The sequence below is a fragment of the Oncorhynchus keta genome, chromosome 37 (genome assembly GCF_023373465.1).
Source record: "Oncorhynchus keta strain PuntledgeMale-10-30-2019 chromosome 37, Oket_V2, whole genome shotgun sequence".
In the NCBI taxonomy this organism is placed as follows: Eukaryota; Metazoa; Chordata; class Actinopteri; order Salmoniformes; family Salmonidae; genus Oncorhynchus; species Oncorhynchus keta.
The window spans coordinates 24,554,076-24,580,055 of NC_068457.1; the positions used below are offsets into that span (position 1 = coordinate 24,554,076).

Consider the following 25,980-nt stretch of genomic DNA (forward strand, 5'->3'; position numbering starts at 1 on the left):
TTTTATTTTGAGATTATGGATGTCCATTTTATATTATTCCTACATGAAGCAATGGTAGAATTGCCATATGGAAGCTGTTATTGCTTACCTAGGAAATGTGTAATCCTTCATCCCAACCATACATATGTCTGATCATATGACTTGGATTAACCCCATATCTCACCATCACCATCCAAACTATCCAGACCCCATATCCACACGAGTTCAGAGCAGAGCGACTCTTTACCTTCTTGCCACCTTTCTTTCCCTTCTTCTTCTTCTTCCCTTTCTCTCGGTCCACAGCCAGCTTGAGATTCTTCACTTCCTGTCTCATCAGCTCATCGACCTGTGGAGAGATTTTTTAACATGCACGCTCACCAGTCACCGTAACCACTCGGCTTGTCTCATAGTTGGAAATCGTTCACAGCATTTCAAGTCCGCTACTGATGTATGCAACAGGGTAAAGGTGAATTCTGTTTCATTTGAGGTAATATTATCTTCAGGTGATGAACAGATTTTTTTTAAAGGTTAATAATGCATTTTCATTTTTTAATAGGGATGGACTGACATGAATTCATGGGCTAAACTGCGTTTTCATTGCAATTTAAAGCTTACTGTTCACTATCTAACAAACATTAACTTGCTGGCTCGCTAGCTAACGTTACGTGTATGACAATAGGGCCCCATTCACTTAGCTAGATGTGGCTGGGGGTTGGTTTTAGCATGACCCATCAATTTAGACACATGACCCATCAATTTAGACACATGACCCATCAATTAAAAAAATTGTGTCTGGGGGTTGGTTAGTGTGTCTGGGGGTTGGTTGGTGTGTCTGGGGGTTGGCTAGTGTGTCTGGGGGTTGGTTAGTGTGCCTGGGGGTTGGTTGGTGTGTCTGGGGGTTGGCTAGTGTGTCTGGGTGTTGGTTAGTGTGCCTGGGGGTTGGTCGGTGTATCTGGAGGTTGGCTAGTGTGTCTGGGGGTTGGCTAGTGTGTCTGGGGGTTGGTTAGTGTGCCTGGGGGTTGGTTGGTGTGTCTGGGGGTTGGCTAGTGTGTCTGGGTGTTGGTTAGTGTGTCTGTGGGTTGGTCGGTGTATCTGGAGGTTGGCTAGTGTGTCTGGGGGTTGGCTAGTGTGTCTGGGGGTTGGTTAGTGTGTCTGGGGGTTGGTTAGGGAGTCTGGGGGTTTGTTTTAGCATTTAGTTCACATGACCCATCAATTTAGACAAGTGTGTCTGGAGGTTGGTTAACGTGTCTGGGGGTTGGTTAATGTGTCTGGGGGTTGGTTAATGTGTCTGGGGGTTGGTTAGTGTGTCTGGGGGTTGGTTAATGTGTCTGGGGGTTGGTTAGTGTGTCTGGGGTTGGATAGTGTGTCTGGGGGTTGGTTAATGTGTCTGGGGTTGGTTAACGTGTCTGGGGGTTGGTTAACGTGTCTGGGGGTTGGTTAACGTGTCTGGGGGTTGGTTAACGTGTCTGGGGGTTGGTTAACGTGTCTGGGGGTTGGTTAGTGTGTCTGGGGGTTGGTTAGTGTGTCTGGGGGTTGGCTAGTGTGTCTGGGGGTTGGCTAGTGTGTCTGGGGGTTGGCTAATGTGTCTGGGGGTTGGTTAACGTGTCTGGGGGTTGGTTAACGTGTCTGGGGGTTGGTTAACGTGTCTGGGGGTTGGTTAGTGTGTCTGGGGGTTGGCTAGTGTGTCTGGGGGTTGGCTAGTGTGTCTGGGGGTTGGCTAGTGTGTCTGGGGGTTGGCTAGTGTGTCTGGGGGTTGGCTAATGTGACTGGGGGTTGGTTAGTGTGACTGGGGGTTGGTTAGTGTGACTGGGGGTTGGTCAGTGTTTCTGGGGGTTGGTAAATGTGTCTGGGGGTTGGTCGGTGTGTCTGGGGGTTGGTCGGAGTGTCTGGGGGTTGGTCGGAGTGTCTGGGGGTTGGTCGGAGTGTCTGGGGGTTGGTCGGAGTGTCTGGGGGTTGGTTAGTGTGTCTGGGGGTTGGTTAGAGTGTCTAGGGGTTGGTTGGAGTGTCTGTGGGTTGGTTAGTGTGTCTGGGGTTTGGTTGGAGTGTCTGGGGGTTGGTCAGTGTGTCTGGGGGTTGGTCGGAGTGTCTGGGGTTTGGTTGGTCAGTGTGTCTGGGGGTTGGTTGGGGTGTCTGGGGGTTGGTCGGGGTGTCTGGGGGTTGGTCAGTGTGTCTGGGGGATGGTCAGTGTGTCTGGGGGTTGGTTGGAGTGTCTGGGGGTTGGTTGGAGTGTCTGGGGTTGGTCAGTGTGTCTGGGGGATGGTCAGTGTGTCTGGGGGTTGGTTGGAGTGTCTGGGGGTTGGTTAGAGTGTCTGGGGTTGGTCGGAGTGTCTGGGGGTTGGTCAGTGTGTCTGGGGGTTGGTCAGTGTGTCTGGGGGTTGGTTGGAGTGTCTGGGGGTTGGTTGGAGTGTCTGGGGGTTGGTTAGAGTGTCTGGGGGTTGGTCGGAGTGTCTGGGGGTTGGTCAGTGTGTCTGGGGGTTGGTCGGAGTGTCTGGGGTTTGGTTGGAGTGTCTGGGGGTTGGTCAGTGTGTCTGGGGGTTGGTTGGGGTGTCTGGGGGTTGGTCAGTGTGTCTGGGGGTTGGTTGGTGTGTCTGGGGGTTGGTCAGTGTGTCTGGGGGTTGGTCAGTGTGTCTGGGGGTTGGTTGGAGTGTCTGGGGGTTGGTTGGTGTGTCTGGGGGTTGGTTGGAGTGTCTGGGGGTTGGTTGGAGTGTCTGGGGGTTGGTCAGTGTGTCTGGGGGTTGGTCGGAGTGTCTGGGGGTTGGTCGGAGTGTCTGGGGGTTGGTTGGAGTGTCTGGGGGTTGGTTGGAGTGTCTGGGGGTTGGTTGGAGTGTCTGGGGGTTGGTTAGTGTGTCTGGGGGTTGGTCAGTGTGTCTGGGGGTTGGCTAATGTGTCTGGGGGTTGGTTAGTGTGACTGGGGGTTGGTTAGTGTGACTGGGGGTTGGTTAGTGTTTCTGGGGGTTGGTAAATGTGTCTGGGGGTTGGTCGGTGTGTCTGGGGGTTGGTCGGAGTGTCTGGGGTTGGTCGGAGTGTCTGGGGGTTGGTCGGTGTGTCTGGGGTTGGTCGGAGTGTCTGGGGTTGGTTAGTGTGTCTGGGGGTTGGTTAGTGTGTCTGGGGGTTGGTTGGAGTGTCTGGGGGTTGGTTAGTGTGTCTGGGGTTTGGTCGGAGTGTCTGGGGGTTGGTCAGTGTGTCTGGGGGTTGGGAGTGTCTGGGGTTTGGTTGGTCAGTGTGTCTGGGGTTGGTTGGGGGTTGGTTAGGGTGTCTGGGGGTTGGTCAGTGTGTCTGGGGGATGGTCAGTGTGTCTGGGGGTTGGTTGGAGTGTCTGGGGTTGGTTGGAGTGTCTGGGGGTTGGTCAGTGTGTCTGGGGGATGGTCAGTGTGTCTGGGGGTTGGTTGGAGTGTCTGGGGTTGGTTAGAGTGTCTGGGGGTTGGTCGGAGTGTCTGGGGGTTGGTCAGTGTGTCTGGGGGTTGGTCAGTGTGTCTGGAGTGTCTGGGGGTTGGTTGGAGTGTCTGGGGTTGGTTAGAGTGTCTGGGGGTTGGTTGGAGTGTCTGGGGGTTGGTCAGTGTGTCTGGGGTTGGTCGGAGTGTCTGGGGTTTGGTCAGTGTGTCTGGGGGTTGGTTGGGGTGTCTGGGGTTGGTCAGTGTGTCTGGGGTTGGTTGGGGTGTCTGGGGGTTGGTCAGTGTGTCTGGGGGATGGTCAGTGTGTCTGGGGGTTGGTTGGAGTGTCTGGGGTTGGTTGGAGTGTCTGGGGTTGGTCAGTGTGTCTGGGGGATGGTCAGTGTGTCTGGGGGTTGGTTGGAGTGTCTGGGGGTTGGTTGGAGTGTCTGGGGGTTGGTCAGTGTGTCTGGGGGATGGTCAGTGTGTCTGGGGGTTGGTTGGAGTGTCTGGGGGTTGGTTAGAGTGTCTGGGGGTTGGTCGGAGTGTCTGGGGGTTGGTCAGTGTGTCTGGGGGATGGTCAGTGTGTCTGGGGGTTGGTTGGAGTGTCTGGGGGTTGGTTGGAGTGTCTGGGGGTTGGTTAGAGTGTCTGGGGGTTGGTTGGAGTGTCTGGGGGTTGGTCAGTGTGTCTGGGGGTTGGTCGGAGTGTCTGGGGTTGGTCAGTGTGTCTGGGGGTTGGTTGGGGTGTCTGGGGGTTGGTCAGTGTGTCTGGGGGTTGGTTGGGGTGTCTGGGGGTTGGTCAGTGTGTCTGGGGGATGGTCAGTGTGTCTGGGGGTTGGTTGGAGTGTCTGGGGGTTGGTTGGAGTGTCTGGGGGTTGGTTGGAGTGTCTGGGGGTTGGTTGGAGTGTCTGGGGTTGGTTGGAGTGTCTGGGGGTTGGTTGGAGTGTCTGGGGGTTGGTTGGAGTGTCTGGGGGGTTGGTTAGTGTGTCTGGGGGTTGGTCGGAGTGTCTGGGGGTTGGTCGGAGTGTCTGGGGGTTGGTTGGAGTGTCTGGGGGTTGGTTGGAGTGTCTGGGGTTGGTTGGGTGTTGGGTTGGTTAGTGTGTCTGGGGGTTGGTTGGAGTGTCTGGGGGTTGGTTAGTGTGTCTGGGGGTTGGTTGGAGTGTCTGGGGGTTGGTTAGTGTGTCTGGGGGTTGGTTGGAGTGTCTGGGGTTGGTTAGTGTGTCTGGGGGTTGGTTAGAGTGTCTGGGGGTTGGTTGGAGTGTCTGTGGGTTGGTTAGTGTGTCTGGGGGTTGGTTGGAGTGTCTGGGGTTGGTTAGAGTGTCTGGGGGTTGGTTGGAGTGTCTGGGGGTTGGTTGGAGTGTCTGGGGGTTGGTTGGTGTGTCTGGGGGTTGGTTGGAGTGTCTGGGGGTTGGTTAGTGTGTCTGGGGGTTGGTTGGAGTGTCTGGGGTTGGTTAGTGTGTCTGGGGGTTGGTTAGAGTGTCTGGGGGTTGGTTGGAGTGTCTGTGGGTTGGTCAGTGTGTCTGGGGGTTGGTTAGAGTGTCTGGGGGTTGGTTGGAGTGTCTGGGGGTTGGTCAGTGTGTCTGGGTAAGCACTAAGCATCATCTAATAAATGTAAAATATTTATACAATATTTTTTGTGGACACTTTTTTTTTTGCTACTATAAAAATATACACATAACCATTTCACTGTACCGTTTCCACCTGCTGTATCCTGTGTGACAAATAAACATAGATTTTATTTGATATAGTGTGTGTTTACCAGAGACGGTAATGTGAAGAACAACATGACCTGCACCAAAGTCAGATTAGGATAAAGGCCAAGGACGAGATCAAGTGTATTTCCTTATTGTAGGCTACTACTTTTACCACTTTTAGTCTTCACATTTTTGGTTGTTTACTAAACTACGCACTCTGTTTAGCAAATGGTCTCAAGTGAATCCTTAATGAAGAGCTCTCCAGTAGGTACCAAAACATTCAAGGACCATTTTCTCAAAAGGGGGTTACAAGTTTATCAACTTTCAAAGCAGAATTTCTTTCCCAATTGTTCCACAACTGCAGTGTATGATATACAATTTTCTAGTTCCGAGTCATCTACTTTTATCCAATGTAAAAAAACACAATTTCAAATTTTTCAACATAAGACCGAATCGAGGCAGTCACATATGATTGAAGTGTTTGTGTGTAAGTGTGTGTGTGTTTGTGTGTCTGAATGTTTGTGTGTGAGTGTGTGTTGGGATCAATGGCCTAGTCTCTCACCTGAACTCTGACCTCCTCCTCCACCTCCAACCTCTTCTCATCACGCACCAGCTGGGCATCAAACCGCTGCAGGAAGTTCTGTGTTTCATCACGCCCCTGCCACACGTCTATACACACACGCACACACACACGCACGCACGCACGCACACACACACACACACACACACACACACACACACACACACACACACACACACACACACACACACACACACACACACACAGACACACACACAGACACAGACACACACACAGACACACAGTAGAGCATGAGGAAGCATGCTGGAGTGGTCAGCAGGGAAAGCAGACAGGACCAGAGAGAGAGGCAGGTGGAGGAGTGTATGTGTTTTTGTGTGGGACTAAGGCAATGCATATTGTCCTCTCCAAGTTGCTCTGTCCGCTCTCAGGCACCACTCCCTGGTCAGGAAATGAACTTCCTGTTCCTGCTACCGGCCTGTCACAACGCCAAGCAAAGATTTCCACATCAAGCCAGACAGGTGGGGGAATGGGATCTGAGCCTTCAAAACAACCATTCAAAATGCCGGACACGACTAAACACTGGTATAGCCAAAGGCCATTACAGACAGAAGACCACAGCTGCTCTGCCATATTTCTTCTAAAATCCTCCTTTGGTCTCTGCATTGGCATGGTAACGGTTGTGATCAAAATGTGCCATTTTGTGAGACCTTTTTGTTAACATGGTATCACAAGATAATTACTAACATCCGACTTGTTTTCACATTTGACAGTTAAACCCCCCCCCCCTTTCGAATGCAGACCTGTCAAGTTCAGGCAGGAGTCAAAGGCCATTGGTTTAACAGCTTGTGTCGGTGGCACCTCTATATACGCCGTCTCTTTGAAATGAGATCTGCTCAGAAGGTCAGAGATCAACCTTTCCTCTCCTCCTCCACAAGGCCCCCTTTTTAAAGTCCCCCGTTTCAAAACATCCCCCAGGCAATCTGATACATGTAATTACCTTTTCTCTTGTCTCGTGTGTGTGTTCCCAAAAGTCAATCTGTCTGTTTGTTTAAAGAGGGCATCATTTCTATGCCTCTGAAAGTAGAAGGGTGTGAAGAGAAAGCAGTGGTGCAAGTGGTAGAAAGGTCAGCATTTAAAGTCCACTGTATTGCCATTAGGAGAATCTAAGAGACTTAGGCTGGGTAGAGAAAAAGCCTCACTAGGTCTGAGGATGAGCCAACGGCAATTTAATCAGTTCACTTGACCAAGCTGACTATTGGACAAGCTCACGTCAAGCTCACGACACGCACGCACGCACGCACGCACGCGCACACACACGCACGCACACACACACACACACACACACCTGTAAGAACAGGCTGCTCTGTCATTGGATACACTGTTGGCCATATATATATAATATATATATATACCACCTGGCTGGTGAAAGACACAGTAGAACTGAATTGTGATCAACAGCGTTTTCTTTGCCAAGGCCACAGTCTGCTACACCCACAGTATGTGCTTCGGCTTCCAATATATATCTAGCCATTAGTATGCTGCTGCACACCTTTCTACCACAGAGCCCCCTTTTCTGCTTCACTCTGGGAAAAACAAGGTGTTTTGAGCTGAGCTGCAAACAGGAAGAGTGAGTCTGCTAAGTAAAGAATGCTTCCTATTGCACGGTCCTCTGGACAGGAAATGGAAATGATATCCATGGTTCACATCTAACCGCTGCTCTGTGACGCTGAGCCTGGCTTGCCTGGGCACACAGGAAGAGAGGTCCAGTTCCAATCACACTCCCAGGGTTTGTCCGTCCATGGTTCCCTTCCAGCCCCCAGCCCAGCTGGGATGTATGGGGGGAAGTAGAGGAGGTAGTGGGAAAAAAGTGATATAAACAAAAAAAAAAGTACCCAACGAGAGAGACGGAAACAAAACAAAACAAAAATAACAGGATAAAGTAGCACACAATGAACGATCACCTCAATGAAACACTTATCCGTGACTAGTGTATGGACAAGATGCCAAAGTAAAAGTCTCACACTACCGAGAAAGTCAAGCGTCTTTTGTTTTCCCAACAAACACAAACTCTCAGAGCAACGGACCTATAGCCCTGAACCCTCATTGAATTCTGGGTAAATATTTGCTTCACCTTTTCCGCTTCATTACATCTAAATCAACCTAACGAGCCAGTCATTAAACCATTTTCCAATTACACACACCTGATAAAACAGAGCTGATGTGACAGGACCACCGTTTACAAAGCGCCCTGACGTTTATTATTATTATTTTTCATCAGGCCTTTGACAGGCTGGATGTTTTACATGGGTTTAAGAGCTATATTCTGCTCTTTATTAATGTTAATGACAAACTGTGTTTAAGGATCTTTAATGCTGAGGTTTAAGGGAGATGAAGAGAGGGAGAGGAGGAGGAGTGAGGAGGGAGAAGGATTAGAACAGAGGGAGAGAGGAGGAGACGAGAGACAGGAGAATAAGAAAGGGAGAGGTAGGAGAGGGAGGAGAGGGAGGAGAGAGAGTGGGATGAGAGGGAGAGGGAGGAGAGGGAGAGGGAAGACAGGGAGGAGAGAGAGAGGGAGGAGAGGGAGGAGGATGGCAGGGAGGAGAGAGAGTGGGAGAAGAGGGAGGAGGACCAGCTGCAGTGTTTTAGTTCCTGTCCTTCCCCATTACTGCACTAAGAGGAGAGGTCACTCCTAATAAAAACCTCAAAATCAATCACTCCCCTCTCATGTTGGAGTCTAGACTCCGTCAACCTACAGCTACCTTAGACCGGGGCGAGTTTGGGCTAATAAGAGAGACTGGCCCCTGATATAGGCAACACCGCTCTATGGCCTTGTAGAAACCGCTGACCTCACTACACAGTGCGCACACATACACACACATAACGTTATAAACGTTGTGGAGGTCAGGTGGTGAGGTGTAAAGCGCTGGGCCAGCATCTGGTCTTCATTACATCTCAAAGGTCTGTGTGTGTGTGTTGCTTCTAACAGGAATGTAACCTAAAGCCCTGTGTTGTACCAGTTGACATTCTGAGGTGAATCATAACGAGGAGAGAATTGAACACTTTTGACTGGGAATATAATTACGTCCTGCGACTCTACAGCTGCTGACTGACTATTGGTTGTAGGTTCTGTTTCTGTTACCCTCTGTTACCCTCTCAATGCTGAACTAAAGGTGACTGACAGACTAGGGTTAGACACAAGTAAGATGTTCATTTCTCCAGCTGGTTCTGTTGGTTGGACCATGATTCTGATCAAAAGACCATTGAGCTGTCCCCAAAAAAGTGGAGTTTGTAAAACCAGTGCTGGCAAGACCAACGTTGTGGCTTCAAATGAATTCCCACATGGGTCACCTGCTCTGAATATGTTTGTTTAATATTGGACTGTAGGTATCTTTGAATGAAGGCGTTGTTGTGTTGTTATGACACATCTCATTAAGCTGGGAACACTGAGAAGGCTGTATCTTTGTCCTCCATAGGGATGTCAACAGGATATCCCAGTGATTTGACTCTAATGCTCTCATTGTGTAGATTAGGAAGTAGCGCAGCAGCTTGAAAGGGCTGAATTTGACACTGTGGCACAGATATACACACAGCGACTATTCACTCACTTCCCTTCAGCCTCATTCACCTACCTTTCATCCAAGGATATCACAGGCCCATGAACGTTCAATGAGCTGAGATATTGACTGGTCACTTTGTATCAGAGAGGGAGTCAATTCCATTTCAACTACTAAACTGCCTGGAATTCAGAATGGAACTATTGAGTTCCTAGACGTTTAAATGAAACTGCTGTGCTATTCATAATACTCCCCACAGCTTTGGGGGATAAGCCTGTGTAATATAATAATCAGGCCATTTCTCCTCTGAATAATGTTTGTTGTTTTGGCACCAACCCGGTAGACCTTTGAGCCACGCCTGGAGAGCAGTGGTGACTGATCCGCATATTTCCCTCAGTGACTTGTGGGTGTTTGTGCAGCAGTGGAACCGCCTGCGAGAAGCCAAATAACACATGCTGCCCCCAGAGAAGCATTCCACCATTCCACCTAGAACCCTTCCACCTCAGGTGACTGGGTCAGATAAGTTAAATGAAGGGAGGGAGAGGGAAGAGAAAGGAGTGATGAGACCCAGGATGTATGTGGTCGGAGGATGCAGACTCCTCCAGAGAGAGAGAGATCCCTCCCTACTCGGGACCGAGAAGCTTCATCTGGCTGCTGAAACGTTGTTGAAAGGGTTTGAGTCTTTACAGAGTAAAATATTGAAGCCAGACGAGCTCTAATGGAGAGTTACTCCTGGATGTTTGACCTGAATCTGGCAGCAACAGGAGGGAAGCAGCAGCTTCTGTCATTTCTCTTCATTGTTTCTCCATTACTTCAGTACTCAACATTCTGTTGAAATCTCCCTTGGTCGCCAAAATGTGGAAAGAGTCAAACTGACTTAACCAGAAGAGGGGATAGCTGTCAAAGGGCTAATGACTAAACCTGCGAAAAGCTAAAACACCAAAACAAAGTCAGTCATCCATCTCCATTGGGTTTGGAGGAAGCAGGGTGGTTGACTTGAAACAACAATCTGGAGGCTCCAGGTCCAACTGCTCCTCACTGAGTCATTGCGTAAAGACAGATATGGGGGTTGGACACACGCCCCTCCACGGGTCACTGAGAGACAGGAGTCTGGGCGGCACGCATCACTTCCTTGTTAAGGGCCAAGGGCACCATGGGAGACAGGAAGTCTGTCAGGTGATCAGATTGATTTGTGGTCCCACACTGATTAAAAAAAACACTGACAACAGGCCCATGGTAAAGATTCAGAAACGACTAGCCTCTCAAGCTGTGACTCCTGTCACTATACACCGCTGTCTTCAGTGAGACATCATTAACCATCACAGAGAGGAACACTGTGGAAGGTAGACTTCAGATCTGTGAATATCAGCTCGACCCTTTAGCAATGCTGTGCCTCTTACCACCACATTACTATGGTCATCATACCTACTCTCTAACTCACCTTTATACATTACTATGGTCCTCATACCTACTCTCTAATTCACCTTTATACATTACTATGGTCCTCATACCTACTCTCTAATTCACCTTTATACATTACTATGGTCCTCATACCTACTCTCTAACTCACCTTTATACATTACTATGGTCCATACCTATCTAACCTACTATGGTCTCTAACTCTAACTCCTTTATACATTACTATGGTCCTCATACCTACTCTCTAAATCACCTTTATACATTACTATGGTTCTCATACCTACTCTCTAACTCACCTTTATACATTACTATGGTCCTCATACCCTCTAATCACCTTTATACATTACTATGGTCCTCATCTCTAATTCACCTTTATACATTACTATGGTCCTCATACCTACTCTCTAATTCACCTTTATACATTACTATGGTCCTCATACCTACTCTCTAATTCACCTTTATACATTACTATGGTCCTCATACCTACTCTCTAACTCACCTTTATACATTACTATGGTCCTCATACCTACTCTAACTCACCTTTATACATTAACATACCTACTAACTCACCTTTATACATTACTATGGTCCTCATACCTACTCTCTAACTCACCTTTATACATTACTATGGTCCTCATACCTACTCTCTAACTCACCTTTATACATTACTATGGTTCTCATACCTATTCTCTAACTCACCTTTATACATTACTATGGTCCTCATACCTACTCTCTAACTCACCTTTATACATTACTATGGTCTCATACCTACTCTCTAACTCACCTTTATACATTACTATGGTCCTCATACCTACTCTCTAATTCACCTTTATACATTACTATGGTCCTCATACCTACTCTCTAACTCACCTTTATACATTACTATGGTCCTCATACCTACTCTCTAACTCACCTTTATACATTACTATGGTCCTCATACCTACTCTCTAACTCACCTTTATACATTACTATGGTCCTCATACCTACTCTCTAATTCACCTTTATACATTACTATGGTCCTCATACCTACTCTCTAACTCACCTTTATACATTACTATGGTCCTCATACCTACTCTCTAACTCATACCTACTCTCTAACTCACCTTTATACATTACTATGGTCCTCATACCTACTAATTCTTTATCTAACTCACTAACTCCTTTATACATTACTATGGTCCTCATACCTACTCTCTAACTCACCTTTATACATTACTATGGTCCTCATACCTACTCTCTAACTCACCTTTATGCATTACTATGGTCCTCATACCTACTCTCTAACTCACCTTTATACATTACTATGGTCATCATACCTACTCTCTAACTCACCTTTATACATTACTATGGTCTCATACCTACTCTCTAACTCACCTTTGTACATTTTGTTTCCCTCCACAACAGTAGGGAGGAAGTTGCTCGGGGGCATTTTCCAGCCCTTCTCCTCCTCCTTCAAGAGACAAGAAATGAATGAATCAATTACATGTATTATAGCTGGACACGGTTTTAATTCCATATTATTTCCTTAAAGTCCTGTGTTTTTCAGGATAGATGGAATCGAAGCAAGGCAGAAAGGAAATAGCACCTTGTAGATTTTTTATTTATCTAGGCAGGTTGGTTAAGAACAAATTCTTATTTTCAATGACAGCCTAGGAACAGTGGGTTAACTGCCTTGTTCAGGGGCAGAGACGACCGGTTTGTACCTTGTCAGCTCAGGGATTCGAACTTGCAACCTTTCGATTACTAGTCCAAAACGCTAACCACTAGGCTACCCTGCCGCCCTAGTTTAAGGTAATAACAGTGGCCAATGGCTAATTTAGTGGAGAGAGTTGAGGTTTTCAGAGACACCATATGACTTGGATCGAGTTCAAAGCTGCTCTACAGATGACCTGATCAGATCAGATCCAGAGCTAACTATGCTGTGACACCAGGTCAGATCCAGAACTATCTATGCTGTGACACCAGGTCATATCCAGAACTAACTATGCTGTGACACCAGATCCAGAACTAACTATGCTGTGACACCAGGTCAGATCCAGAACTATCTATGCTGTGACACCAGATCAGATCCAGAACTATCTATGCTGTGACACCAGGTAGGTCAGATCCAGAACTAACTATGCTGTGACACCAGATCCAGAACTAACTATGCTGTGACACCAGATCCAGAACTAACTATGCTGTGACACCAGATCAGATCCAGAACTAACTATGCTGTGACACCAGATCAGATCCAGAACTAACTATGCTGTGACACCAGGTCAGATCCAGAACTAACTATGCTGTGACACCAGGTCAGATCCAGAACTAACTATGCTGTGACACCAGGTCAGATCCAGAACTAACTATGCTGTGACACCAGATCAGATCCAGAACTAACTATGCTGTGACACCAGATCCAGAACTAACTATGCTGTGACACCAGATCAGATCCAGAACTAACTATGCTGTGACACCAGATCAGATCCAGAACTAACTATGCTGTGACACCAGATCAGATCCAGAACTAACTATGCTGTGACACCAGATCAGATCCAGAGCTATCCATGCTGTGACACCAGGTCAGATCCAGAACTAACTATGCTGTGACACCAGGTCAGATCCAGAACTAACTATGCTGTGACACCAGGTCAGATCCAGAACTATCTATGCTGTGACACCAGGTCAGATCCAGAACTATCCATGCTGTGACACCAGGTAGGTCAGATCCAGAACTAACTATGCTGTGACACCAGGTCAGATCCAGAACTATCCATGCTGTGACACCAGGTCAGATCCAGAACTATCCATGCTGTGACACCAGGTAGGTCAGATCCAGAACTAACTATGCTGTCACACCAGGTCAGATCCAGAACTATCCATGCTGTGATACCAGGTAGGTCAGATCCAGAACTAACTATGCTGTGACACCAGGTCAGATCCAGAACTATCCATGCTGTGACACCAGGTCAGATCCAGAACTATCCATGCTGTGACACCAGGTAGGTCAGATCCAGAACTAGCTATGCTGTGACACCAGGTCAGATCCAGAACTATCCATGCTGTGACACCAGATCAGATCCAGAACTATCTATGCTGTGACACCAGGTCAGATCCAGAACTATCTATGCTGTGACACCAGATCAGATCCAGAACTATCTATGCTGTGACACCAGATCAGATCCAGAACTAACTATGCTGTGACACCAGGTCAGATCCAGAACTAACTATGCTGTGACACCAGATCAGATCCAGAACTAACTATGCTGTGACACCAGATCCAGAACTAACTATGCTGTGACACCAGGTCAGATCCAGAACTATCTATGCTGTGACACCAGGTAGGTCAGATCCAGAACTAACTATGCTGTGACACCAGGTCAGATCCAGAACTATCCATGCTGTGACACCAGGTAGGTCAGATCCAGAACTAACTATGCTGTGACACCAGGTCAGATCCAGAACTAACTATGCTGTGACACCAGGTCAGATCCAGAACTAACTATGCTGTGACACCAGGTAGGTCAGATCCAGAACTAACTATGCTGTGACACCAGGTCAGATCCAGAACTATCTATGCTGTGACACCAGGTAGGTCAGATCCAGAACTATCCATGCTGTGACACCAGGTAGGTCAGATCCAGAACTATCCATGCTGTGACACCAGGTAGGTCAGATCCAGAACTATCCATGCTGTGACACCAGATCAGATCCAGAACTATCTATGCTGTGACACCAGATCAGATCCAGAACTATCCATGCTGTGACAGCAGGTAGGTCAGATCCAGAACTATCCATGCTGTGACACCAGGTAGGTCAGATCCAGAACTATCCATGCTGTGACACCAGATCAGATCCAGAACTATCTATGCTGTGACACCAGGTCAGATCCAGAACTAACTATGCTGTGACACCAGGTCAGATCCAGAACTATCTATGCTGGGACACCAGGTAGGTCAGATCCAGAACTATCTATGCTGTGACACCAGATCAGATCCAGAGCTATCTATGCTGTGACACCAGATCAGATCCAGAACTATCCATGCTGTGACACCAGATCAGATCCAGAACTATCTATGCTGTGACACCAGATCAGATCCAGAACTATCTATGCTGTGACACCAGATCAGATCCAGAACTATCTATGCTGTGACACCAGGTAGGTCAGATCCAGAACTAACTATGCTGTGACACCAGGTCAGATCCAGAACTATCCATGCTGTGACACCAGATCAGATCCAGAACTAACTATGCTGTGACACCAGGTCAGATCCAGAACTATCCATGCTGTGACACCAGATCAGATCCAGAACTAACTATGCTGTGACACCAGATCCAGAACTAACTATGCTGTGACACCAGATCCAGAACTAACTATGCTGTGACACCAGGTCAGATCCAGAACTATCTATGCTGGGACACCAGATCAGATCCAGAACTATCTATGCTGTGACACCAGATCAGATCCAGAGCTATCCATGCTGTGACACCAGATCAGATCCAGAACTATCCATGCTGGGACACCAGGTCAGATCCAGAACTATCCATGCTGTGACACCAGATCAGATCCAGAACTATCCATGCTGGGACACCAGATCAGATCCAGAGCTATCCATGCTGTGACACCAGGTCAGATCCAGAACTATCCATGCTGGGACACCAGATCAGATCCAGAACTATCCATGCTGGGACACCAGGTCAGATCCAGAGCTATCCATGCTGTGACACCAGATCAGATCCAGAACTATCTATGCTGGGACACCAGATCAGATCCAGAGCTATCCATGCTGTGACACCAGGTCAGATCCAGAACTATCCATGCTGGGACACCAGGTCAGATCCAGAGCTAACTTTGATGATGTGGATAAACAGTAGCAGACGGAGAGATGCTGGGTGGATGACTTCCAGAACTAGATGTTGTCTGAATGCATAGTCAGGGGTACAACATCAACATCCAGTCCCTTTACACATGCACGCCTATGAAAACACACGCGCTCATGCACGCACACGCACAGTTTCTCTTCCATTCAATGAGGAGAGTTGTAGACAGGTAGGGAGTGGACTGGGGGGGGGGTTCTCAAAAGGGGTCTATCAGTTATTCAGACATGGCATGTTTTATGTTCCCTCTCATTCTTTAATACATTCCTCCAGTAGCATTTAATGGCTCCCAGAAGAGGAGAAATCCATTGGAAAATATTGTAGGAATCTTAAGTGCTTCATAATACGCTTCAACGTTAGATGACGACACTCATGGTGCGAGGCAGGAAGCGTCCTTATGGATGGACCAGAACCAGAACTAGAACTAGAACCAGGACCAGGACCAGGACCAGAACCAGGACCAGAACCAGGACTAGAACCAGGACCAGAACCAGGACCAGAACCTGGACCAGGAACAGGACCAGGACCAGAACCAGGACCAGGACCAGGACCAGGACCAGAACCAGAACCAGGACCAGAACCAGGACCAGAACCAGGACCAGAACCAGGACCAGAACCAGGACAGGAATGATCTGAACGTCAGATGTTGCTTTTCAAGGCTGTGAGAACGTACCAGGGTTTTAATAGAGACGGATCAGGTAGTGAGGAACTGATGTCGATCATTGTGCTTTAGACTGGGGGGTTTTAGTGACCTGGTAAACCAGTGTTGATCTATAGACAACACTTCATTGTTTCTCTTTGTAGGACTGTTCAGGATTGTTCAGGACAAGGTTAAGGAAGTCCCATAGAAGTCCAATAACAAACCAGGGCACAACCATAGGGTTTAAAATATAACCGTTCACACCACCATGAGTCAATGTGTAACTTAACCTCCATTGCAGATGTAACGGTCATAGAAAGCAGTATAGAGATGAAGTGTCTATTTGATGAGTTCAACCATCTGGCACATCTGGAATAATCTTCTAGGAACCTCTAAAGTGATGTCCCCTTCTAGCCATGCTATTTCTCTGGTTCATGAGCTGTCTCCAACGTAGTCAGGTGGATGTGACATGTTCCTCCATAGCAAATTAAAGGGGCATTTCTTGGTTTTTACGTGAACAATGCTTCCATTCTAGTCTGTGGGATCAGAGCCAGACAATGTGAGTGAGGACCTGTCATCCTCTTTCTGTTGCACGGTAACCACTAGTCATGACATCATCCTGATTCTAGAACATTGTAAGGTCCCCAGTGTACAGGATTAGCCTTACTGTAAACTGAGAAGTATCATGCCCTTTTCAACTCTATCCGTCTTTGGTAAAGGCCTGAGTGACAGACTAAGACACATTGGTTTTATCTCTGAGACGGTCAGTCTGCTTTTAGAGTCTGACAGACTGCAGAGTGCTAGTTTAATCACACACCTCACTCAGAAGCACGCTGTACCATTCTGTCTGAGAGGCTAAAGTGACTCCCAACTACAAAGGAGAGAAGCCCTGCCAAGGCTCAGCTCTGTTCTCCTGAACATCTCTTATCAGTTATTTTGGCTTTAACCCTACATTATCACCCTCAACCATTATCACAGCTATTCTAAGAGCCCTATTCAAGCAAACTCTGTAACCAGATGTCCAGGACTGTACGGTAAACCCAGTTAAATAGACTTTGATTGAAAACAAGTGACCTCCTTGTCCAATAGCTGTTGCTATTCTGTTCAGGAACACATATTAGCTACTTCAATAAGAGATTTAAAGTCATAGAGAAGTCATTCAACAAAATAGTCATGAATAATCTTAATGCTCTATTCAATCCGTATCCAGGAAACACAGTGTTACAGAGAGATTTAAATTTAAAGGCAATGTTCCAGCATTAGCTGAGCCTGCATTCATGATAAACACTGCACATGTCAGCTCAATCGGAATTGACCTCTACATTTATATTGCGTAATCTGTAACTCTTCAGCGATACAGAATGAATATAGCCCTTAGTTTTATTGGCTTGATCTTGGACAACGAGAGACATATTGTTGTTCCACGGGGTATGTTCATGCCAGGGTGATGTGGACTGGGACTAAATCCTTGGCTTGAACAAACCATTTTGAGGAACACTTGACTGAAATCAGAAACATTTCCTCACAGTCTTCACAGTCTTCAGCAGTAAACATCTCTTTCGTTCCACCACACCCTCAATCATCTGAGAAGACAAAGCTCTACCGCTTAGCTTCTGATTTAGTAGCGGAGGTGTATTTTATGGTCTTAATTGTGCACGTCCCGTGGGATTGGGCCTTCATGAGGAAAACAGGTGGAGAGAGGCTGCAACACAGCACATACTTCAATTCGCTTAAGAGGAAAAGCACACGACTGAAGATTATTGCCCATCACTTACACTTTCTGTCTACTGGTTTGACTTGGAGACTCTGTGGTCTTCTGAAGGTTTTGGGTGTTTCACTTTGTTTTAAGAATGGCATTAAGATCAGACTCAGATCAGTTATGTTTCACTTTGTTTTAAGAATGGCATTAAGACCAGACTCAGATCAGTTATGTTTCACTTTGTTTTAAGAATGGCATTAAGACCAGACTCAGATCAGTTATGTTTCACTTTGTTTTAAGAATGGCATTAAGACCAGACTCAGATCAGTTATGTTTCACTTTGTTTTAAGAATGGCATTAAGACCAGACTCAGATCAGTTATGTTTCACTTTGTTTTAAGAATGGCATTAAGATCAGACTCAGATCAGTTATGTTTCACTTTGTTTTAAGAATGGCATTAAGACCAGACTCAGATCAGTTATGTTTCACTTTGTTTTAAGAATGGCATTAAGACCAGACTCAGATCAGTTATGTTTCACTTTGTTTTAAGAATGTTTCAGGGGAAGAGAATAAACTGAGCTCTTCTTATCAAAAGCCTGGGTAAAGCAATTCTGAAGCTACTATTGGCCATCAAGCCTTGTCTGTTTAATAGCATGAGCCACTATTGGCCAAGCCTTGTCTGTTTAATAACATGAGCCACTATTGGCCAAGCCTTGTCTGTTTAATAACATGAGCCACTATTGACCAAGCCTTGTCTGTTTAATAACATGAGCCACTATTGGCCAAGCCTTGTCTGTTTAATAACATGAGTCACTATTGGCCAAGCCCTGTCTGTTTAATAACATAAGCCACTATTGGCCAAGCCATGTCTGTTTAATAACATGAGCCACTATTTGCCAAGCCTTGTCTTTATAATAACATGAGCCACTATTGGCCAAGCCTTGTCTGTTTAATAACATGAGCCACTATTGGCCAAGCCTTGTCTGTTTAATAACATGAGCCACTATTGGCCAAGCCTTGTCTGTTTAATAACATGAGTCACTATTGGCCAAGCCTTGTCTGTTTAATAACATAAGCCACTATTGGCCAAGCCATGTCTGTTTAATAACATGAGCCACTATTTGCCAAGCCTTGTCTTTATAATAACATGAGCCACTATTGGCCAAGCCTTGTCTGTTTAATAACATGAGCCACTATTGGCCAAGCCTTGTCTGTTTAATAACATGAGCCACTATTGGCCAAGCCTTGTCTGTTTAATAACATGAGCCACTATTGGCCAAGCCTTGTCTGTTTAATAACATGAGCCACTATTGACCAAGCCTTGTCTGTTTAATAACATGAGCCACTATTGGCCAAGCCTTGTCTGTTTAATAACATGAGCCACTATTGGCCAAGCCTTGTCTGTTTAATAACATGAGCCACTATTGACCAAGCCTTGTCTGTTTAATAAAATGAGCCACTATTGGCCAAGCCTTGTCTGTTTAATAACATGAGCCACTATTGGCCAAGCCTTGTCTGTTTAATAACATGAGCCACTATTGGCCAAGCCTTGTCTGTTTAATAACATGATCCACTATTGGTCAAGCCTTGTCTGTTTAATAACATGAGCCACTATTGGTCAAGCCTTGTCTGTTTAATAACATGAGCCACTATTGACCAAGCCTTGTCTGTTTAATAAAATGAGCCACTATTGGCCAAGCCTTGTCTGTTTAATAACATGAGCCACTATTGGCCAAGCCTTGTCTGTTTAATAACATGAGCCACTATTGGCCAAGCCTTGTCTGTTTAATAACATGATCCACTATTGGTCAAGCCTTGTCTGTTTAATAACATGAGCCACTATTGGTCAAGCCTTGTCTGAGCCCACCTCTCCTTCTTCTTTTCCTCCTTTCTTCTGTTTGCTTCTCCGCTTCTTGTCTTTCTTCTGATCCTTGCGGTCCTTCCCACCCTTCTTATCTTTATTTACGTTGTCTTTCCTCTTCTTCTCCTTCTCTTCCTCTTTCGCTGCTAATTCTGCAGCGACCTATCAGGAACAGACATGAGATGAGCATAGAAAAGGAAACGGAGTGTTTGTCAACTGTCTGTAGGTTAGATGAGGACCATGGGTCATTAGTCTACCTGGTCAGGTGTCTTCTGTGTAAATATGGCTGTTGATCCCCCATCCTCAGCATTGGGGAAGTCAGGAAATTTTCCAGTGGCATCTCTACAATAAATAGCATGTTTTAACAGCGCAATCTGAGATACTTCCTGTTCTTAAATGATCATTACAGATGTATCATTCTTGATGAATTGTACTATGTCACACTGAGAGTTAGATGGCAGACCTCCAACAAGGTCACCAGAGGGCAGACCCTCCTAATGGTTTACTAAATGCCTCAGATACTTCCACTAATTAGGGGTGGTTCATGTCATGGAGCAGTTATCTCAATGTGGAGAGAAAATAATCACCCGACCAGGAATTGCTCTTTGGAACGACAAACTATGTATCCCTCACTTCCCTTCCAGCTCTCATTATCCTAAATCTTAGAGCAACCCTGTGAACCAACGTTTAGCTTCCAACTTCCTTCAAATCTGGTCCTCTCCTCTTGGCCTCAAAATGTTTGTGTTCTCATCAGACAGGTTGAGGAAGCTGTACCGACAGGGTTTAGATTCTCATCAGACAGGTTGAGGAAGCTGTACCGACAGGGTTTAGATTCTCATCAGACAGGTTGAGGAAGCTGTACCGACAGGGTTTAGATTCTCATCAGACAGGTTGAGGAAGCTGTACCGACAGGGTTTAGATTCTCATCAGACAGGTTGAGGAAGCTGTACCGACAGGGTTTAGATTCTCATCAGACAGGTTGAGGAAGCTGTACCGACAGGGTTTAGATTCTCATCAGACAGGTTGAGGAAGCTGTACCGACAGGGTTTAGATTCTCATCAGACAGGTTGAGGAAGCTGTACTGTGCCGACAGGTTTAGATTCTCATCAGAGGTTGAGGACAGGGTTTAGATTCTCATCAGACAGGTTGAGGAAGCTGTACCGACAGGGTTTAGATTCTCATCAGACAGGTTGAGGAAGCTGTACCGACAGGGTTTAGATTCTCATCAGACAGGTTGAGGAAGCTGTACCGACAGGGTTTAGATTCTCATCAGACAGGTTGAGGAAGCTGTACCGACAGGGTTTAGATTCTCATCAGACAGGTTGAGGAAGCTGTACCGACAGGTTTAGATTCTCAATCAGAGAGGTTGAGGAAGCTGTACCGACAGGGTTTAGATTCTCATCAGACAGGTTGAGGAAGCTGTACCGACAGGTTTAGATTCTCAATCAGAGAGGTTGAGGAAGCTGTACTGTGCCGACAGGGTTTAGATTCTCATCAGACAGGTTGAGGAAGCTGTACCGACAGGTTTAGATTCTCATCAGACAGGTTGAGGAAGCTGTACCGACAGGTTTAGATTCTCATCAGACAGGTTGAGGAAGCTGTACCGACAGGGTTTAGATTCTCATCAGACAGGTTGAGGAAGCTGTACCGACAGGGTTTAGATTCTCATCAGACAGGTTGAGGAAGCTGTACTGTACCGACAGGGTTTAGATTCTCATCAGACAGGTTGAGGAAGCTGTACCGACAGGTTTAGATTCTCAATCAGAGAGGTTGAGGAAGCTGTACCGACAGGGTTTAGATTCTCATCAGACAGGTTGAGGAAGCTGTAACGACAGGGTTTAGATTCTCATCAGACAGGTTGAGGAAGCTGTACCGACAGGGTTTAGATTCTCATCAGACAGGTTGAGGAAGCTGTACCGACAGGGTTTAGATTCTCATCAGACAGGTTGAGGAAGCTGTACTGACAGGGTTTAGATTCTCATCAGACAGGTTGAGGAAGCTGTACCGACAGGGTTTAGATTCTCATCAGACAGGTTGAGGAAGCTGTACTGACAGGGTTTAGATTCTCATCAGACAGGTTGAGGAAGCTGTACCGACAGGTTTAGATTCTCATCAGACAGGTTGAGGAAGCTGTACCGACAGGGTTTAGATTCTCATCAGACAGGTTGAGGAAGCTGTACCGACAGGGTTTAGATTCTCATCAGACAGGTTGAGGAAGCTGTACTGACAGGGTTTAGATTCTCATCAGACAGGTTGAGGAAGCTGTACCGACAGGGTTTAGATTCTCATCAGACAGGTTGAGGAAGCTGTACTGTACCGACAGGGTTTAGAGTTTAGACTACCCTGGAGGGTGTGACCACCTCATCCATCCGTCACGGTGCGTATAATGTTGTCAGCAGCTCAGCCGAGGTCACAGCAGAGGGCAGGGCCGTGGAGGCCAGGCTGGAGCCTGAGACACTGGGGATGCGTCCCAAATGGGCCCATAGGGCTCTGGTCAAAAGTAGTACACTATTTAGGGAATAGGGTGCCTTTTGGGATGCAGACTGGGGCTGAATGTGGAGGCCAGGGCCATTGTGGGTCATTGCTTCATCCCCATGGGAGCTGTTCTCTCTCTGTTCACTCCCCAGGGCTCTCCAGCCTGGATGACTTATGTCCATTGTTCCTGCTCTACTGGGTATGCAGGCAGCACCCACCGCTGGCCAACCATAAATCACCCTGGAATTCACTAATAGGCAGCTAGCATGGAGGGGAAGACACACACACATAGAAGGAAGACACACACACATAGAGGGAAGACACACACACATAGAAGGAAGACACACACACATGGAGGGAAGACACACATGGAGGGAAGACACACATGGAGGGAAGACACGCATAGAGGGAAGACACACACACATAGAGGGAAGACACACACACATAGAAGACACACATAGAGGGAAGACACACATAGAGGGAAGACACACATAGAGGGAAGACACACACACATAGAGGGAAGACACACATAGAGGGAAGACACACACACATAGAGGGAAGACACACATAGAGAGAAGACACACATAGAGGGAAGACACACATAGAGGGAAGACACACACACGCATAGAGGGAAGACACACATAGAGGGAAGACACACACACACATAGAGGGAAGACACGCATAGAGAGAAGACACACATAGAGGGAAGACACACATAGAGGGAAGACACACATAGAGGGAAGACACACATGGAGGGAAGACACACATAAAGAGAAGAGACAGATAGAGGGAAGACACACACACGCATAGAGGGAAGACACGCATAGAGGGAAGACACACACACGCATAGAGGGAAGACACACACACGCATAGAGGGAAGACACGCATAGAGGGAAGACACGCATAGAGGGAAGACACGCATAGAGAGAAGACACGCATAGAGGGAAGACACGCATAGAGGGAAGACACGCATAGAGGGAAGACACGCATAGAGAGAAGACACGCATAGAGGGAAGACACGCATAGAGGGAAGACACGCATAGAGGGAAGACACGCACAGAGGGAAGACACACATAGAGGGAAGACACGCATAGAGGGAAGACACGCATAGAGAGAAGACACACATAGAGGGAAGACACGCATAGAGGGAAGACACGCATAGAGGGAAGACACGCATAGAGAGAAGACACGCATAGAGGGAAGACACGCATAGAGGGAAGACACACATAGAGGGAAGACACACAGAGGGAAGACACACATAGAGAGAAGACACACATAGAGGGAAGACACACATAGAGAGAAGACACACACACACGCATAGAGGGAAGACACGCATAGAGGGAAGACACACACGCATAGAGGGAAGACACATAGAGGGAAGACACGCATAGTGGGAAGACACGCATAGAGAGAAGACACGCATAGAGGGAAGACACGCATAGAGGGAAGACACGCATAGAGAGAAGACACGCATAGAGGGAAGACACGCATAGAGGGAAGACACGCATAGAGGGAAGACACACATAGAGGGAAGACACGCATAGAGGGAAGACACGCATAGAGGGAAGACACGCATAGAGAGAAGACACGCATAGAGGGAAGGAGAGGGAAGACACGCATAGAGGGAAGACACGCATAGAGGGAAGACACGCATAGAGGGAAGACACGCATAGAGGGAAGACACGCATAGAGGGAAGACACGCATAGAGAGAAGACACGCATAGAGGGAAGACACGCATAGAGGGAAGACACGCATAGAGGGAAGACACGCATAGAGGGAAGACACGCATAGAGGGAAGACACACAGAGAGAAGACACGCATAGAGGGAAGACACGCATAGAGGGAAGACACGCATAGAGGGAAGACACGCATAGAGGGAAGACACATAGAGGGAAGACACGCATAGAGGGAAGACACGCATAGAGGGAAGACACGCATAGAGAGAAGACACGCATAGAGGGAAGACACACACAGAGGGAAGACACACACAGAGGGAAGACACACATAGAGAGAAGACACACATAGAGGGAAGACACGCATAGAGGGAAGACACGCATAGAGAGAAGACACGCATAGAGGGAAGACACACACAGAGGGAAGACACACATAGAGAGAAGACACGCATAGAGGGAAGACACGCATAGAGGGAAGACACGCATAGAGAGAAGACACGCATAGAGGGAAGACACACACAGAGGGAAGACACACAGAGAAGACACACATAGAGGGAAGACACGCATAGAGAGAAGACACACATAGAGGGAAGACACGCATAGAGGGAAGACACACATAGAGGGAAGACACGCATAGAGGGAAGACACGCATAGAGAGAAGACACGCATAGAGGGAAGACACGCATAGAGGGAAGACACGCATAGAGGGAAGACACACAGAGGGAAGACACACATAGAGAGAAGACACACATAGAGGGAAGACACACATAGAGAGAAGACACACATAGAGGGAAGACACGCATAGAGGGAAGACACACACGCATAGAGGGAAGACACGCATAGAGGGAAGACACGCATAGTGGGAAGACACGCATAGAGAGAAGACACGCATAGAGGGAAGACACGCATAGAGGGAAGACACGCATAGAGAGAAGACACGCATAGAGGAAGACACGCATAGAGGGAAGACACGCATAGAGGGAAGACACACATAGAGGGAAGACACGCATAGAGGGAAGACACGCATAGAGGGAAGACACATAGAGAGAAGACACGCATAGAGAGGAAGACACGCATAGAGGGAAGACACGCATAGAGGGAAGACACGCATAGAGGGAAGACACGCATAGAGGGAAGACACGCATAGAGGGAAGACACGCATAGAGAGAAGACACGCATAGAGGGAAGACACGCATAGAGGGAAGACACGCATAGAGGGAAGACACGCATAGAGGGAAGACACGCATAGAGGGAAGACACACATAGAGGGAAGACACGCATAGAGGGAAGACACGCATAGAGGGAAGACACGCATAGAGGGAAGACACGCATAGAGGGAAGACACGCATAGAGGGAAGACACGCATAGAGGGAAGACACGCATAGAGGGAAGACACGCATAGAGGGAAGACACACACAGAGGGAAGACACACACAGAGGGAAGACACACATAGAGAGAAGACACACATAGAGGGAAGACACGCATAGAGGGAAGACACGCATAGAGAGAAGACACACATAGAGGGAAGACACACACAGAGGGAAGACACACATAGAGGGAAGACATAGAGGGAAGACACGCATAGAGGGAAGACACGCAAGACACGCATAGAGGGAAGACACACACAGAGGGAAGACACACATAGAGAGAAGACACACATAGAGGGAAGACACGCATAGAGGAAGACACACATAGAGGGAAGACACGCATAGATAGAGGGAAGACACACATAGAGGGAAGACACGCATAGAGGGAAGACACGCATAGAGGGAAGACACATAGAGAGGAAGACACACATAGAGGGAAGACACGCATAGAGGGAAGACACACATAGAGGGAAGACACGCATAGAGGGAAGACACGCATAGAGGGAAGACACACATAGAGGGAAGACACGCATAGAGAGAAGACACGCATAGAGAGAAGACACGCATAGAGGGAAGACACGCATAGAGGGAAGACACACATAGAGAGAAGACACGCATAGAGGGAAGACACGCATAGAGGGAAGACACGCATAGAGGGAAGACACGCATAGAGAGAAGACACGCATAGAGGGAAGACACATAGAGAGAAGACACGCATAGAGGGAAGACACGCATAGAGGGAAGACACACATAGAGGGAAGACACGCATAGAGGGAAGACACGCATAGAGGGAAGACACGCATAGAGGAAGACACGCATAGAGGGAAGACACGCATAGAGGGAAGACACGCA

General features: G+C 47.3%; 1 protein-coding gene and 1 long non-coding RNA gene across 6 annotated transcripts in view; both read right to left on the minus strand.

The window, feature by feature from the left end:
- iqca1 (IQ motif containing with AAA domain 1) overlaps positions 1 to 25,980 on the minus strand; it is a 76,879-nt gene that overhangs the window by 26,249 nt on the left and 24,650 nt on the right. The window contains exons 7-11 of the mRNA XM_052499808.1: positions 19,870 to 19,954; positions 19,619 to 19,774; positions 11,930 to 12,005; positions 5,604 to 5,710; positions 227 to 325 (exon numbers count right to left, since the gene is read on the minus strand). Coding sequence (XP_052355768.1) covers positions 227 to 325; positions 5,604 to 5,710; positions 11,930 to 12,005; positions 19,619 to 19,774; positions 19,870 to 19,954 — 523 coding nt within the window. The remainder of the gene's footprint in view (positions 1 to 226; positions 326 to 5,603; positions 5,711 to 11,929; positions 12,006 to 19,618; positions 19,775 to 19,869; positions 19,955 to 25,980) is intronic.
- On the minus strand, positions 8,482 to 11,872 carry LOC127916773 (uncharacterized). Of its 5 annotated transcripts, none has more exons than XR_008095868.1 (6): positions 11,743 to 11,872; positions 11,383 to 11,624; positions 11,126 to 11,211; positions 10,926 to 11,054; positions 10,793 to 10,851; positions 8,482 to 10,647 (listed from the first exon to the last, which is right to left on the minus strand). It is a non-coding gene; the product is annotated as an uncharacterized LOC127916773 (long non-coding RNA). The 5 variants fall into 5 exon arrangements; XR_008095867.1 differs by having other exon boundaries at positions 11,126 to 11,297; XR_008095865.1 differs by having other exon boundaries at positions 11,126 to 11,254; positions 11,340 to 11,624.